Raw genomic sequence first — 13903 nt, 5'->3', positions numbered from 1 at the left:
ATAATTCTTCTAAAATCTTTTCACTCATCTATTTATCTATCTACACATGGATCTGTGAATTTTTCTATCCATCAATTTATCAATCCATCTTTTTATTTGTGTTTCCATCTATCCATTCCTCCACTCATCCATCTACTGTATCTATCTATTCTTCTTGTCCATCTATGTCTATAGGTAACTGCCTATATATCCACCTTTCTATCTATCCACCTTTCTATCTATCCAATCATCCATCTGTTGAACCATCTGTTCATTTATCAGTCTATTCATTTATATATATCAATTTATCCATCCAGTCATTTATATATCAATACTTTTATCTTCCCACTCTACCTACATATGGATCTGTTGATTTTTTTATTCACCTATCCATCACTTTATCTGTGTATCCGTCTATACATTCCTCCACTCATTAATCTACTGTATCTATCCATCCAGCCATCTATATTTCCATCCTTTTATCCTTCCACTGATCTATCTATCTATCTATCTATCTATCTATCTATCTATCTATCTATCTATCTATCTATCTATCTATCTATCTATCTATCTATCTATCTATCTATCTATCTATCTATCTATCTATCTATCTATCTATCTATCTATCTATCTATCTATCTATCTATCTATCTGAATAGATAGAGGGCACTGGTGTAGTTCCTCATCACTGTGGAACTACAACAGTGCCCTCTAGTGGTGCAGGTGATTGACTGCAGCTGTGGGATGAAAATAATGAGCTCCAGCAGCCATCTGGAGGCAGACCGGACCTGCCAACGGACCTGCCAGTCTCAGAGCTGAAAGAGTGGCAGCAGCTGAGCTCTCATACAGAGGAATAAAGGGGAGGATGATCGGATGGAAAGAAGAAGCAGTCTGTGATCTGTGGGGTTTTATCTGTGTGGATTAATCAGACAGAGAAAGTCTTCTATACAACACCACCAATCAGACGCGGCAGACTATAGAGACCATAATAAAACTCTCCTCTGTCATCCATCTATCCATCCATCACTGTTTTCATCTATCTATCTATGTATCTACTTACACATGGATCTGTTGATTTTTCTATCCATCCATTTATTTATCCATCTTTTTATTTGTGTATCCATCTATCTATTCTTCCACCTATTCATCTACTGTATCTATCCATCCAACCATCTATATACCCATCCTTTCATCCTTCCACTGATCTATCCAAATCCAGTCTATCTACTTTTATAGGCAACTGTCTATCTGTCTGTCTGTCCACTCATTACTGTGGAACTACACCACATTATCTATCTATCTATCTATCTATCTATCTATCTATCTATCTATCTATCTATCTATCTATCTAGCAGTGGATGAGTGGTGGGATGGATTTAGTATTCATCTATCCATCCACTCATCTATCTATCCATCTATCTATCTTTCTATCCATCTATCCCTCCACTCATCCATCCATTTATCCGTCCACTGTCCATCTACTTTTATAGGCAACTGTCTATCTATCCACCTTTCTATCTATCTATCCATCCATCCATCTATCCCTCCACTCATCCATCCATTTATCCGTTCACTGTCCATCTAGTTTTATAGGCAACTGTCTATCTATCCACCTTTCCATCCATCCATCCATCCATCCATCCATCCCTCCACTCATCCATCCATTTATCCGTCCACTGTCCATCTACTTTTATAGGCAACTGTCTGTCTACCCACCTTTCTTTCTATCTATATCTTTCAATCCATCCATTTATCCATCTGTTCATCTCTCTGACCATCCACTCATTTGGTATCATAAGGGCGTAAAAAATGCGTGAAATAGCAGAAATGTTCCTGAACCCCCCTCACTTCCAGACCACCACACCCATCAACTCCAATGCTACAGAGGCTTGCAAAAGTATTCATACCCCTTGAACATATTCATAATTTCTCACACTACAACCACAAACCTAAATATATTTCATTGGAATTTAATGTGAAAGACCAACACAAAGTGGTATACAACTGTAAAGTGGAAAGAAAAGTATGCATGATTTAAAACATTTTTTACAAGAAAAAAACTGAAACATGTGGTGTGCAAAAGTATTCAGCCTCTCTTCTCTGAGTGCAAGCAAATAACTTCTACATTAAAACTGTGCATCACTGTTTAGTAATATCACTAATTTGACCACAGATCATCTCCTGCTCTTACCTCCTCGTCCTTGGTGTTGACGTCGGCTGTCTTGGCGCTGAGAGCTCTGCTGACCTGCTCGATGTTGTTCTCTCGACAGAAGTCAAATATGTTCTTATCTTCTTCCCTGGAGACACAGAACCAGATCTTTACTGTCAGCACAGCAACACCAAACTACACAGTACAGTCCAGCAGCGGACTCCTGATCACATCACTATAACCAATTCATTCAGCAGTGAGTTCATATTTAGTGTAAAAACTGTAGATCCAATTAAAATCAGATGCAGCTAAACATTCATACAGGATTCCTCATCCTCCAGAGCTGCTTCATATTTAAAGAGAAAGATCAGCCAACTCAAAAATATTAAACCAAAAAAACCCTGTGGAAACCAAAAGTGGACGATATGGCCCTAAAATAACATTACATATAACATCACATATAATATTTATCCTGAGCTATTTTGTGAAAACAATATACATGGTGATATAAAAAATATTATTATATATTATTATTTTCATATTCTACCTTGTTCTGCCTCACCTGTACCACACTCTTCCTCACTGTGCCTCCGTGTACCTCGTTCTGTTTACTCTACCACACTCTGCCTTAATAAACCTCACTTTGCTTCTGGGTACCTCATTCTGCCTCACCTCTACCACACTCTTCCTCACTGTACCTAACTCTGCCTCGGTGTACCTCGTTCTGCCTCACTGTACCTCGTTCTGCCTCACTCTACCACACTCTGCCTCATTGTACCTCACTCTGCCTCGGTGTACCTCGTTCTGCCTCACTCTACCACACTCCGCCTCATTGTACCTCACTCTGCCTCCGTTCTACTTCCATCTAGCACACTGTCTCACTGTACCTCATTCTATTTTGCTCTGCTCCACTGTACCTAAAACTACCTCGCTGTAGCTCAAACTACCTCAGCGTACCTCGTTCTGCCTCACTGTGCCTCTTCTACTTCTCTCTGCCTCAATGTACCTCATTCCATCTTGCTCTGCCTCACTGTACCTCATCCTACCTCACTGTACCTCATCCTACCTCACTGTACCTCATCCTACCTCACTCTACCACACTCTGCCTCATTGTACCTCACTCTGCCTCTGTGTACCTCGTTCTACTTCCATCTAGCACACTGCACCTCATTCTATCTTGCTCTGCCTCACAGTAGCTCAAACTACCTCACTGTACCTCCAACTACCTCACTGTACCTCCAACTACCTCACTGTACCTCAAACTGCCTCACTGTACCTCAAACTGCCTCACTGTACCTCAAACTGCCTCACTGTACCTCAAACTGCCTCACTGTACCTCATTCTATCTTGCTCTGCCTCACAGTAGCTCAAACTACCTCACTGTACCTCGTTCTGCCTCAGTTTCGCTCATTCTGCTTCACTCTAGCACACTCTGCCTCACTGTACCTTAACCTACCTCACTGTACCTCAAACTACCTCACTGTACCTTGTTCTGATTCACTGTACCTCACTCTGCCTTACTGTACCTCACTCTAACTTGCTCTGCCTCACTGTACCTCACTCTGCCTCGCTGCACCTCACTACACCTTGCAGTACCTCGCTCTTCTTTAATATAACTTGCTCTACCTCACTTTACTTCACTCTGCTTCACAGTACCTCATTTTTGCAGCTCTGCCTCACTGTACCTCAATCTACCTCACTGTACATTGCTGTGCTTCACTCTGCTTCACTGTACCTCGCTCTACCTTGCTGTACCTCTCTGTACTCTGCATTATCACAACTCTTTTGATGTGTTTTTTGTAAATGAAAAAAATATTGTACATTATTGTACAGCCCTAACGCATGTGAATAAAACACACACACACACACACACACATACACACACACGCATGCACACATGCACTACTCCTCCTCCTCGGAGTGCTGGGCTGCGGCGGCTCTAATTATTCCCATTTCCAATCACCTCCTAATAGTGGGGTTAAATCATGCGATGGATATTAATAAATAAATTAATACATTTCCTCCCGTAGGGTTGCCCAGTAATTACGCCCTCAGTCTTACTGCAGCACTGAACCCCACCAGCACCCCACACACACCACCACACACTAACACACCACACAGCAGAGAGAAGACGTACACAGATTACTTCTGCAGTTCTGTAAATCATTAATTTTATAGTTTTTCTAAATTTAAAGTATTAAACCTATAGATACTTAATTCTGTACATTCACTTCTGTATTTTTATTGCCATATACTCCTGTTATTAATCATTCATGTCATGTAACCATTTTTATAGTAAATGTTCTGTAAATGTAATTCTTGAATTGCTAAATTTTGTAATTTGTTCACTTTTAAAGTTAATTCTGAGTAATTATGTACTTCCTTTACCTTTAATGAAACACTTCTGTAACTGACTTAGCTATACCTCATTTCAGAATAAAAGAAGGCTGCTATTATCCATCCATCCATCCATCCATCAATCCATCCAACCTGTCCATCTGTCCATCCATCCATCCATCCATCAATCCATCCAACCTGTCCATCTGTCCATCCATCCATCCATCCATACATCACTTCATCTATTAAACAAGTAAGTAAGTATTTATTTATATTGCGTCTATTAATTCACCCAATCACCTGTCTGTCAACCTGAACAATTATCTGTTTATAGGTCCATCCAATTATACATCCATCCATTTGTGTATCACACTCTCCATCCATCCATCCATCCATCCATCTATTCATATTTCACCTGTGTATCTGTTCGTCCATTTATCTGTCTAATCATCCATTGGTCCATCCTTTCGTATGTATGTCTTCCTATACTACTAATCCATTCATCCCTGTTTATGGCTCTATTCATCCACATGTTTGCCTGTCAATCAATCAATTCATATATTTGTCTAAAAATCCTTCTGTCTGTTCATTTATCTGTCCTTTTGTCTGTCTGTCTGACAATATAAAGATGTGTCAGTCAGGTTTGATTTAATGCTGATAATATATTTTATATATATATATTTCAGTATTAAAGCAGTATAAAAGTCATGCGTCTGAATTATGACACGCCTCCATCAGACCTGATCAATCAGTTTGATTTAATTAGATTCTATCTGAAATTAATCTCCTATCAACTATTCATTAACACAGATACGTCACATGACCACTCCATCGGCGTGTGTGTGTGTTTGTGAGTACACACATATAGGAGTGTACGCATGTGTGTGTGTGTGTGATAGTTTGTGTGTCAGTGAATAAAAGAGTGTGTGTGTGTGTGTGTTATGTTGGCATCATCATTCTCTTAGGGCAACTAATCAATAGAGGGGCTCATTCGTCAGCCCACTGACCTGTGGCTGCACACACACACACACACACACACACGATTAATGACTGGCTGATAAATGACATGACACCAGCCCTGTCGCTAAGCATGCTGGGAAGGTCACCAGCTGCTCTGTCTTCCTGTGCTGCCCTGTTAAATACATTTCACTGACCAGCATGAACTGTGTGTGTGTGTGTGTGTGTGGGTGTGTGTGTGGGTGTGTGTCTAAAGTTTCTAATCATGGCTAAAAATCTCTTAAATCACATACAATAATCCACTGTGTAATTGTGACAGTGCGAAAAGCAGTCTGAGCTAAAGCACTCCATATAATTTCAGTATGTATGGGCGGGGCCTAGCGGGGTTTGTAGGCTAAACAGGTGAATAAACTCCAGGTATGTATCTGTTTGCACTAACATTAGGAATTGTTCAGCAAATCCCACCTCGGCCCCCCCTTTTTCCCAGGCAGCTCTATGAATCGATGCAGGCAGACACAACAAACGGCATGTTTAAGTTCATTTTTACTCTCTATAAGGGGTGTAACTAGGGGTCACTGTACAAACCCCATGGTTCGGTACAATTTCAGTACGGTGGGTTTTATTTATTTATTTATTTTTTTGTAATTTTAAAATAAAAAGATGCATTAAAAGTACAGACGCTGCTCAACACACATTTACATATACAGATTCAGTTTAACATTACATACGTATTTTTTGCACTATAAGGCACACTGGATTATAAGGTGCATTAAGCGAAACTATTAAAGAACTGGGGTGTCGCCATGTTTACATTCTAATTCAACAGGACCTGTAAGGCAAACTAAACTAAACTTCAAACGATCAAACGGTCACACGATTGCTGGATGTTAATCTACACAGATTTCTTTCCTGAAAACAGTTTATTTGGGTGAGTAAAGCGCTTCCATTTATTTGCAGTAAGGCTGGGTGCAGCAGCATTATCATAAGCAGATAAGGGATAGCGCTAGTTGCAGTTAGCGGGTAATGCCAGCCAACGGCGCTACAATGAAGAATCCTGAAGAGTGTTCTGGTAAGCCATGGTGATATTAGCTAGCGGTTCATCAGACATAGCTTGTTTTATCACGGTAAACACGCCAGCTACAGTCCGATATACTTGTCTCTGAACTGTGAAAGAGCTAGCACTTAGCGTTTGGTAATAAGTAATGCGAATGCTGCTCCAGCAGTGCTAGCCGGGGATAGCAACAGGCTACAGGCTGATTATACTCACCTCTGAACGGCAAAAGAGCTAGTGCTTAGCATGGTTAGTGGCGTGAACCATTCCACCCCTACTTTCCACTTACCAAACTTAGCATATATCTCTTCACATACTGTCAGTTTTCCCACTGAAACATACAAGCTGTACAGGGCTAGGATAGCAACATCAGCTAAGCTAACTGAGCCTTAGCATGTGTGTTTGTTTCTCTGCTGTTTCTCATCCACATATGCCTTAAGTAGCACTGCTGGGGAAATGTATAACTAAAATATCACTGCTTGAGTACATTTATAATTAGAATAGCCCTGCTGAGGCAGCTCACAAACTAAATGTGGGTGGATGTGGTGATGTTGAACTGAACTGTGGCTTTAATAATCAGCAGTGTGAGGGTTGCGGTGAGGGGTGCGGTGCTCAAGGTGCGGCTCTCTCTCTCTCTGGATGAGTAAAGCAGACGCAATTAAAACCCAAATCTAATCATCAAACACCGCAATCAGACAATCAGACTCTCATCATCACCATCACACACCCAGCAAATTACAACCCAGCCAAGCAGAGAGAGAGAGAGAGAGAGAGAGAGAGAGAGAGAGAGAGAGAGAGAGAGAGAGAGAAAGTACAGAGAGAGAAGGAGGTTAATTGCTTTCTCTTTTTCCCCTCAAAGGAGCTGATGACATCATCAACAAGGGACTGAACATGTGTTACGCCCATCCACCTGTTCACTCCCTTCCTCACTCATCAATCAATCCATCCATCCATCCATCCATCCATCCATCATCTATCCATCCCTCCTTTATCTCTTATCATCATTATCATTATCATCAAAAATGTAATTAAAATGCAGCAGTGTGTCGGAGCACTGCATTTAAATGCATATTAAATGTGTGTGTGTGTGTGTGTGAGTGTGTGAGAGTCTGTGTGAGAGAGAGAGAGAGAGAGAGACAGAAAGAGAGAGAGAAAGAGAGAGAGAGAGAGAGACAGAGAGAGAGAGAGAGAGAGAGAGACAGAGAGAGAGAGAGTTACCTGATTGTCTCTTCTTCCTGGTACAGACAGCTAACTGCTGCTCCTCCAAAAGTGGTTTTATGTGATCCTCTTCGCTCTGAACACTGGACACACACACACACACACACACATACACGTGTAACATGTATTACAACAGTAATGTATACAATTATTTAAAGAAATTGATGATTAAAATGCAATTAAAGGCTTCATCCCAGAAGTATCTCTAATAATTGTGTAACTACACAACAGCAACCCATATACTAACCTTGATTCAATTAAACAAGTGTGTATCTTTGCATTACTTTTATATAAAGCTGCATGATATAAGTCTTTGTGATGTGTGCATGTTCAATCGTGCAATTGACATCACAGGACGTTCAATGTCACTTAGGGCAATTGAATCAAACACGTTATATTGCAATGTTTTGATTCTTGACACAAGTAGTAGATACACAGCGCTGTCTCTGTGTCTGTGTGAGTGACAGGCTGCTGCTGCCTGAGATGCACAAGAGGGAGGGGAAGCGAGAAGTGAGGGGGGGTCAAGAGTAAACGCGAGGTAACCACATGGACTCTATTCACATGGCTGAACACATGAACACGCTTGTAAACACACGTATCGAAAGCTGTGCACCTCAGTTCAGCACAGCTTTGAGCAGATATTTCCAGTTACAGCTGAATTCACGCTTTTAATCCCAGAAAATGCTCTTTTTTGCTCTTTTCCGGTTACTGTGCCCGACGCTGACTCAGCTTTTGATTGGCCCAAATGTGAGACAGCGTTGGGGTGGGGACGGGGCTGGTGACATCATGGGCCGTGAATTGTTTATTATTGCGACATATATCACCGAAAAAAAAATACATTTGCAACGTAAATTTCTTCCAATATCACGCAGCCCTACTTACATAATGCACAAGAATGCACAAAGTGAATTACTAATATACTGTGGTATACGAGAGGAAAAACACAGATGTTAATACCTCAAAAAGATTGAAAAAAGTTAATTTTATTCATTTTTTTATGTCAAACCCAAATGATTTTAGTCTACAGCAGAAACAAAGTGATTGTCCTCACTTTTTCAATACTTTTGGAGAGGACTGTATAATTAACAATATATTTCGGATATATAGAGGAATAGCAGACCGGGCAACAGTGCATGCTGGGATATGGGTAATGAATTAAATGGCTAGAAATATACCTTTTAGGATAGGTAAAGGTGTAGTGATGGACCAAGAGTCAGTGTAAACAATCAAACCATTGCTTTCAGCTCCGCCCACCTTGTCTTGCCCCGCCCACTTCTCCTAAAAGCGTCCAGCTGCAGCAGTGAGTATAAAAACCCTTTATGTGCAGTTTACCAAGCTGTGCTCCTTTTTATTAAAACACACACACACACACACGGCTGCTGATGCATTTCCTTTCTTTCATTCTTTCCATGCATTTCCATTCTTTCTTTTTCTTTCTTTCTTTCTTCTGCAGCGGCAGCTGAGCCAACAATAGAAACGGCACACATCTCGCCCATTATCTCTCTCTCTCTCTCTTTCTCTACCGCCCTGTCACTCTCTCACTCTGTCTGATTGATAGTGTATTTAAGCGTCGCTATTCTTTTCACTCTCCTTTTATCTCTCCATCTCTCTCTTTCTCTCTCTCTCTCTCTCTCTATATTCCCTAGGTCTGTCACAATAATTGCAATATCAATTTATCGCACAGTAAATAAACATGACCTCTATAAGTTTTGATGATCGTAATATCGTCTGTTGTGTTCATTATTAATAGTCTCAAAAATACAAAAATATTGGGTATCGCAATAATTTCTGGGACAATATATCGTCCACAAAAACATCTTATCGTGACAGGCTTGCTCTGCCTTTTCTCTTGGTCTTTTAGTCCTGTCTGTTTCCAACTCTCTTTATCTCTCTTTTCTTTATCTGAGTCTCTCTCTTTTAGGGATGCACTAAAATAAAATAAAAAAAATATTTTTTTTCTTTATTTTTTTTTTTACCTTTTTCAGCACTAGATATATTAAATATCATACATATATATTCATGTCTTCAAACAAAAAGCTATTACAAAACTACAACAGGGCACTTTGCAAAGGAGAAGCTGTATGGGAGAGTGATGCGAAAGAAGCCATTTCTGCAAGCACGCCACAAACAGAGTCGCCTGAGGTGTACTTTTGTACCTCTTTTGCTTTTGCACACCTCAGGCGACTCTGTTTGTGGCGTGCTTGCAGAAATGGCTTCTTTCGCATCACTCTCCCATACAGCTTCTCCTTGTGCAAAGTGCGCTGTATTGTTGACCGAGCTGTCCCTGTGGTCGTCCATTTCCTTACTATGTTCCTCACAGTGGAAACTGACAGGTTAAATCTCTGAGACAACTTTATGTATCCTTCCCCTGAACAACTATGTTGAACAATCTTTATTTTTAGATCATTTGAGAGTTGTTTTGATGAGCTCATGATGCCACTCTTCAGAGGAGATTCAAATAGGAGAACAACTTGCAATTGGCCACCTTAAATAGCTTTTCTCATGATTGGATACACCTGGCTATGAAGCTCAAAGCTCAATGAGGTTACCAAACCAATTTTGTGCTTCAGTAAGTCAGTAAAAAGTAGTTAGGAGTATTCAAATCAATAAAATGATAAGGGTGCCCATACTTTTGCACCGGTCAAATTTTGGTTTAATGCATATTGCACATTTTCTGTTAGTACAATAAACCTCATTTAAATCCTGAAATATTACTGTGTCCATCAGTTATTAGATATATCAAACTGAAATGTCTGTTGCAAACATCTAAATATTTAGAACTAAAAAGTATTAAGATTAATAGGGGTGCCCAAACTTTTTCATATGACTGTATATATATATATATATATATATATATATATATTTATAAATATATATATGGCATTTTCAGCCAACTCGTTTTTTTATTTCCTTATTTTGCTGTTTTCTCTCACCTCCTTCTCCTCGATTTCTCTCTTTTTTCATTTTTATTCTCTTTTGCTTTCTTTAATTTTTCCTATCTTTCTTTTCTTTTCTCTCTCTCTCTCTCTGGTGTAAAGACAGCATCTGTCTTTTGTTAAAACGCACTAAAATGATCACTCGGTGAGCACTGTTAGATGAACAGACAGACTAAATAAGCTCTGACAGAGAGAGAACGAGAGAGAAAAGAGTGAACAAGTAGGGAGAGAAAGGTGGGCGAGCAAAGAGCTCTCTCTCTCTCTCTCTCTAATGGCTGAATCAGTTCTGGGGTTTTTAGCTAAACACACAAAAGGCTGTGGGGGTTTGATTGGGGGGGTTGCGGTTCTGCTGAAGCAGCAGCTGGACTGACTCCATTACGCAGTTCTGACTGAGTTTTGACACTGTGTGACAGCCTGGCCATAAAGCTTTCAGTTTTTCATCAGACAGAAGCAAAACACATCACTGCAGAAACACAGCAGCTCCACGCTTTTAAAAACCACCATATCTAAAACTAGATATATTTTTCCTCCCCTTTCTTCAAACAGAAGGACGCTAAGACAAGCTAGGGTTGTTATTTTATGATAAAGTTGTTTAATACATGGTAAACAATTTGCCATATACAAGAAGATTCAATTCACTTCAGCTCATACTGATCCAAAAAGATTCAGTTCACTTCAGTTCAATACTGATCCAAAAAGATTTAGTTCACCTCAGTTTAATACGGATCCAAAAAGGTTCAGTTCACTTCAATTTAATACTAATGCAACAAGATTCAGTTCACTTCAGTTTAATACTAATCCAAAAAGCTTTAGTTCACTTCAATTCAATACTGATCCAAAAAGATTCAGTTCACTTCAGTTTAATACTAATCCAAAAAGCTTTAGTTCACTTCAATTCAATACTGATCCAAAAAGATTCAGTTCACTTCAGTTTAATACTGATCCAAAAACATTTAGTTCACTTTAGTTCAGTACTGATCCAAAAAGATTCAGTTCACTTCAGTTTAATACTGATCCAAAAACATTTAGTTCACTTTAGTTCAGTACTGATCCAAAAAGGTTCCGTTCACTTCAGTTTAATACTGATCCAAAAAGATTTAGTTCACTTCAGTTTAATACTGATCCAAAAAGGTTCAGTTCACTTCAGTTCAATACTGATTCAAAAAGGTTCAGTTCACTTCAGTTTAATACTGATCCAAAAAGGTTCAGTTCACTTCAGTTTAATACTGATCCAAAAAGATTTAGTTCACTTCAGTATAATACTGATCCAAAAAGGTTCAGTTCACTTCAGTTCAATACTGATTCAAAAAGGTTCAGTTCACTTCAGTTTAATACTGATCCAAAAAGCTTTAGTTCACTTCAGTTTAATACTGATCTGACATGATTCAGTTCACTATAAGTTAATACTGAACCAACAAAAAACAGTTTACTTCAGGTCTATACTGATTTGACACTATTCAGTTTTCTACAGTCCAGTACTGATTCAAAAATATTCTGTTCATTTCATTTTAATATTAATCCTACTGGAATCGAGACAATTTATTTTAAATTAGTGCAGATTAGTGCTGATCCTTTGGAATTTGATTCAGTTCACTTCAGTTTAATACTGGTCTGACTTGATTCAGATTCAGTTTCATACGATTCAGCTGATCCAACAAGACTCAGATCAGATCAGATCATCATTCAAAATCAGTCCACTTTAGTTCAGTACTGATTTAAAATGATTCAGTTTACTTCAGTTCAATACTGATACAGTTCAGTTTAGTACTGATCCTACATGATACGATTAAGTTCTCTTCAATTTAGATCTGATACTACTAGATACAATTCAGTTCACCTTCACTTTAATACTGATCCAACATGATCTGTTTCAGTTCAGAGGTCTAAACAGGTCTGAACAGGTTTAAAAGTTCAGCACCGATCCTACTGGATATGATTCAATTTAATGCTGATCCAAAATGATACAGCTCACTTCGGTGCAATGATTCAATCCTCCTCAGTTTAGCAGTAATCCTACTGGATATAATTCAGTTAATTTCAATCCAGCACGGATCCAAAATGATTCAGTTGACGTCAGTTCAGTACTGATTCAACATGATTTGGTTTAGTTCAGAGGTCTACACAGGTCTGAACAGGTTTGAAAGTTCAGCACTGGTAATACAAAAGCATTTAGTTCCCTTAGTTCAATAATGATCTTACTGGAATTTACACATTTTATAGAACTGATCCCACTGAATACACCTGTTATTTGATTTTTAATAATAGTGTTGAACATAGGTCATCAAAAAAAAAAAAAACATTTGCTGAATGAAGGGAAACGTTGCTTAGGGATTCTAACAGTCAGACACTGCCATCTGCTGGTCACATGCAGTCAATACTGACTGCAGCAACTGAAATTATTTCCTTTTATCAAAATATACAACATTTAAGAGCAGGACAGGTGTGTGAGTGGTGCTGTATGAAAGGGCGGGGTTTAAAAGTACCTTAGCGCTCCCTTCTGGATCCAGCTCATTTACACACGACACATATTCTTGCATAGCCTGTTCTTTACTCATATCCCCCAGATCCTTCCACGCCGTCCTGCAGAACACACACACATACACACACACACACCTCTTAGCATTATAATATCATACAGAGGACCAAAAATAATCTGTGTTCTGATGTAACAGTTATATACACACTGATCAATAACATCATAAAATGATGACTAGTTTTTATACACATTATTCATTTGACTGTATAGGACACTGTGTAGTTCTAAAATTACAGACTGTAGATCTGTATCTGTTCTCTGCATACTTTATTATTATTATCCTCCTTTTATCCTGTTCCATAATACTCAAGACCCCACAGGAGAGAAAAACAACTCAGAGCAGCTATTATTATTATTATTATTATTATTATTATTATTATTATTTGGGTGGTGAGTCGTTTAAAACCTACAGCAGCACTGCTGTGTATGATCGACTCATATAACAGCACAACACACGCCTTCACCTCACAATCTCTGTTTTTCTTTAATGCTTCTAATGTATAATTTAGTTAAATGCAAATACAAAGAAAACTTGACAGATATTAAACATGTTATTAACTGTGACTAAATATACCACAAGGGTAATGCAGTTTATTTATTTATTATTATCTGTCTAAATCAACTGTCTGTAAACATGCTGAGACTCACCATTTTCTCTGACCCTCGAAATCGAAGAATCCTGGTTTGGGTGTGTCACACTTTCCAACTTTAGCCTGGTGAATAAACAGCATAAACATTAT

At 38.9% G+C, this 13903-nt stretch overlaps 1 protein-coding gene across 1 annotated transcript in view; it reads right to left on the bottom strand.

Annotated features, from left to right (window-relative positions):
- The window catches only part of acbd6 (acyl-CoA binding domain containing 6), a 56035-nt gene that overhangs the window by 40735 nt on the left and 1397 nt on the right, over positions 1–13903 (bottom strand). The window contains exons 2-5 of the mRNA XM_022670833.2: positions 13812–13876; positions 13111–13207; positions 7692–7774; positions 2171–2276 (exon numbers count right to left, since the gene is read on the bottom strand). Of these exons, the coding sequence (XP_022526554.1) occupies positions 2171–2276; positions 7692–7774; positions 13111–13207; positions 13812–13876 (351 nt within the window). The remainder of the gene's footprint in view (positions 1–2170; positions 2277–7691; positions 7775–13110; positions 13208–13811; positions 13877–13903) is intronic.

Source organism: Astyanax mexicanus, chromosome 12, assembly GCF_023375975.1.
Source record: "Astyanax mexicanus isolate ESR-SI-001 chromosome 12, AstMex3_surface, whole genome shotgun sequence".
Classification (NCBI taxonomy): Eukaryota; Metazoa; Chordata; class Actinopteri; order Characiformes; family Acestrorhamphidae; genus Astyanax; species Astyanax mexicanus.
Note: the sequence above shows the minus strand (reverse complement) of the source record. Positions and strands in the feature narration are given on the sequence as shown.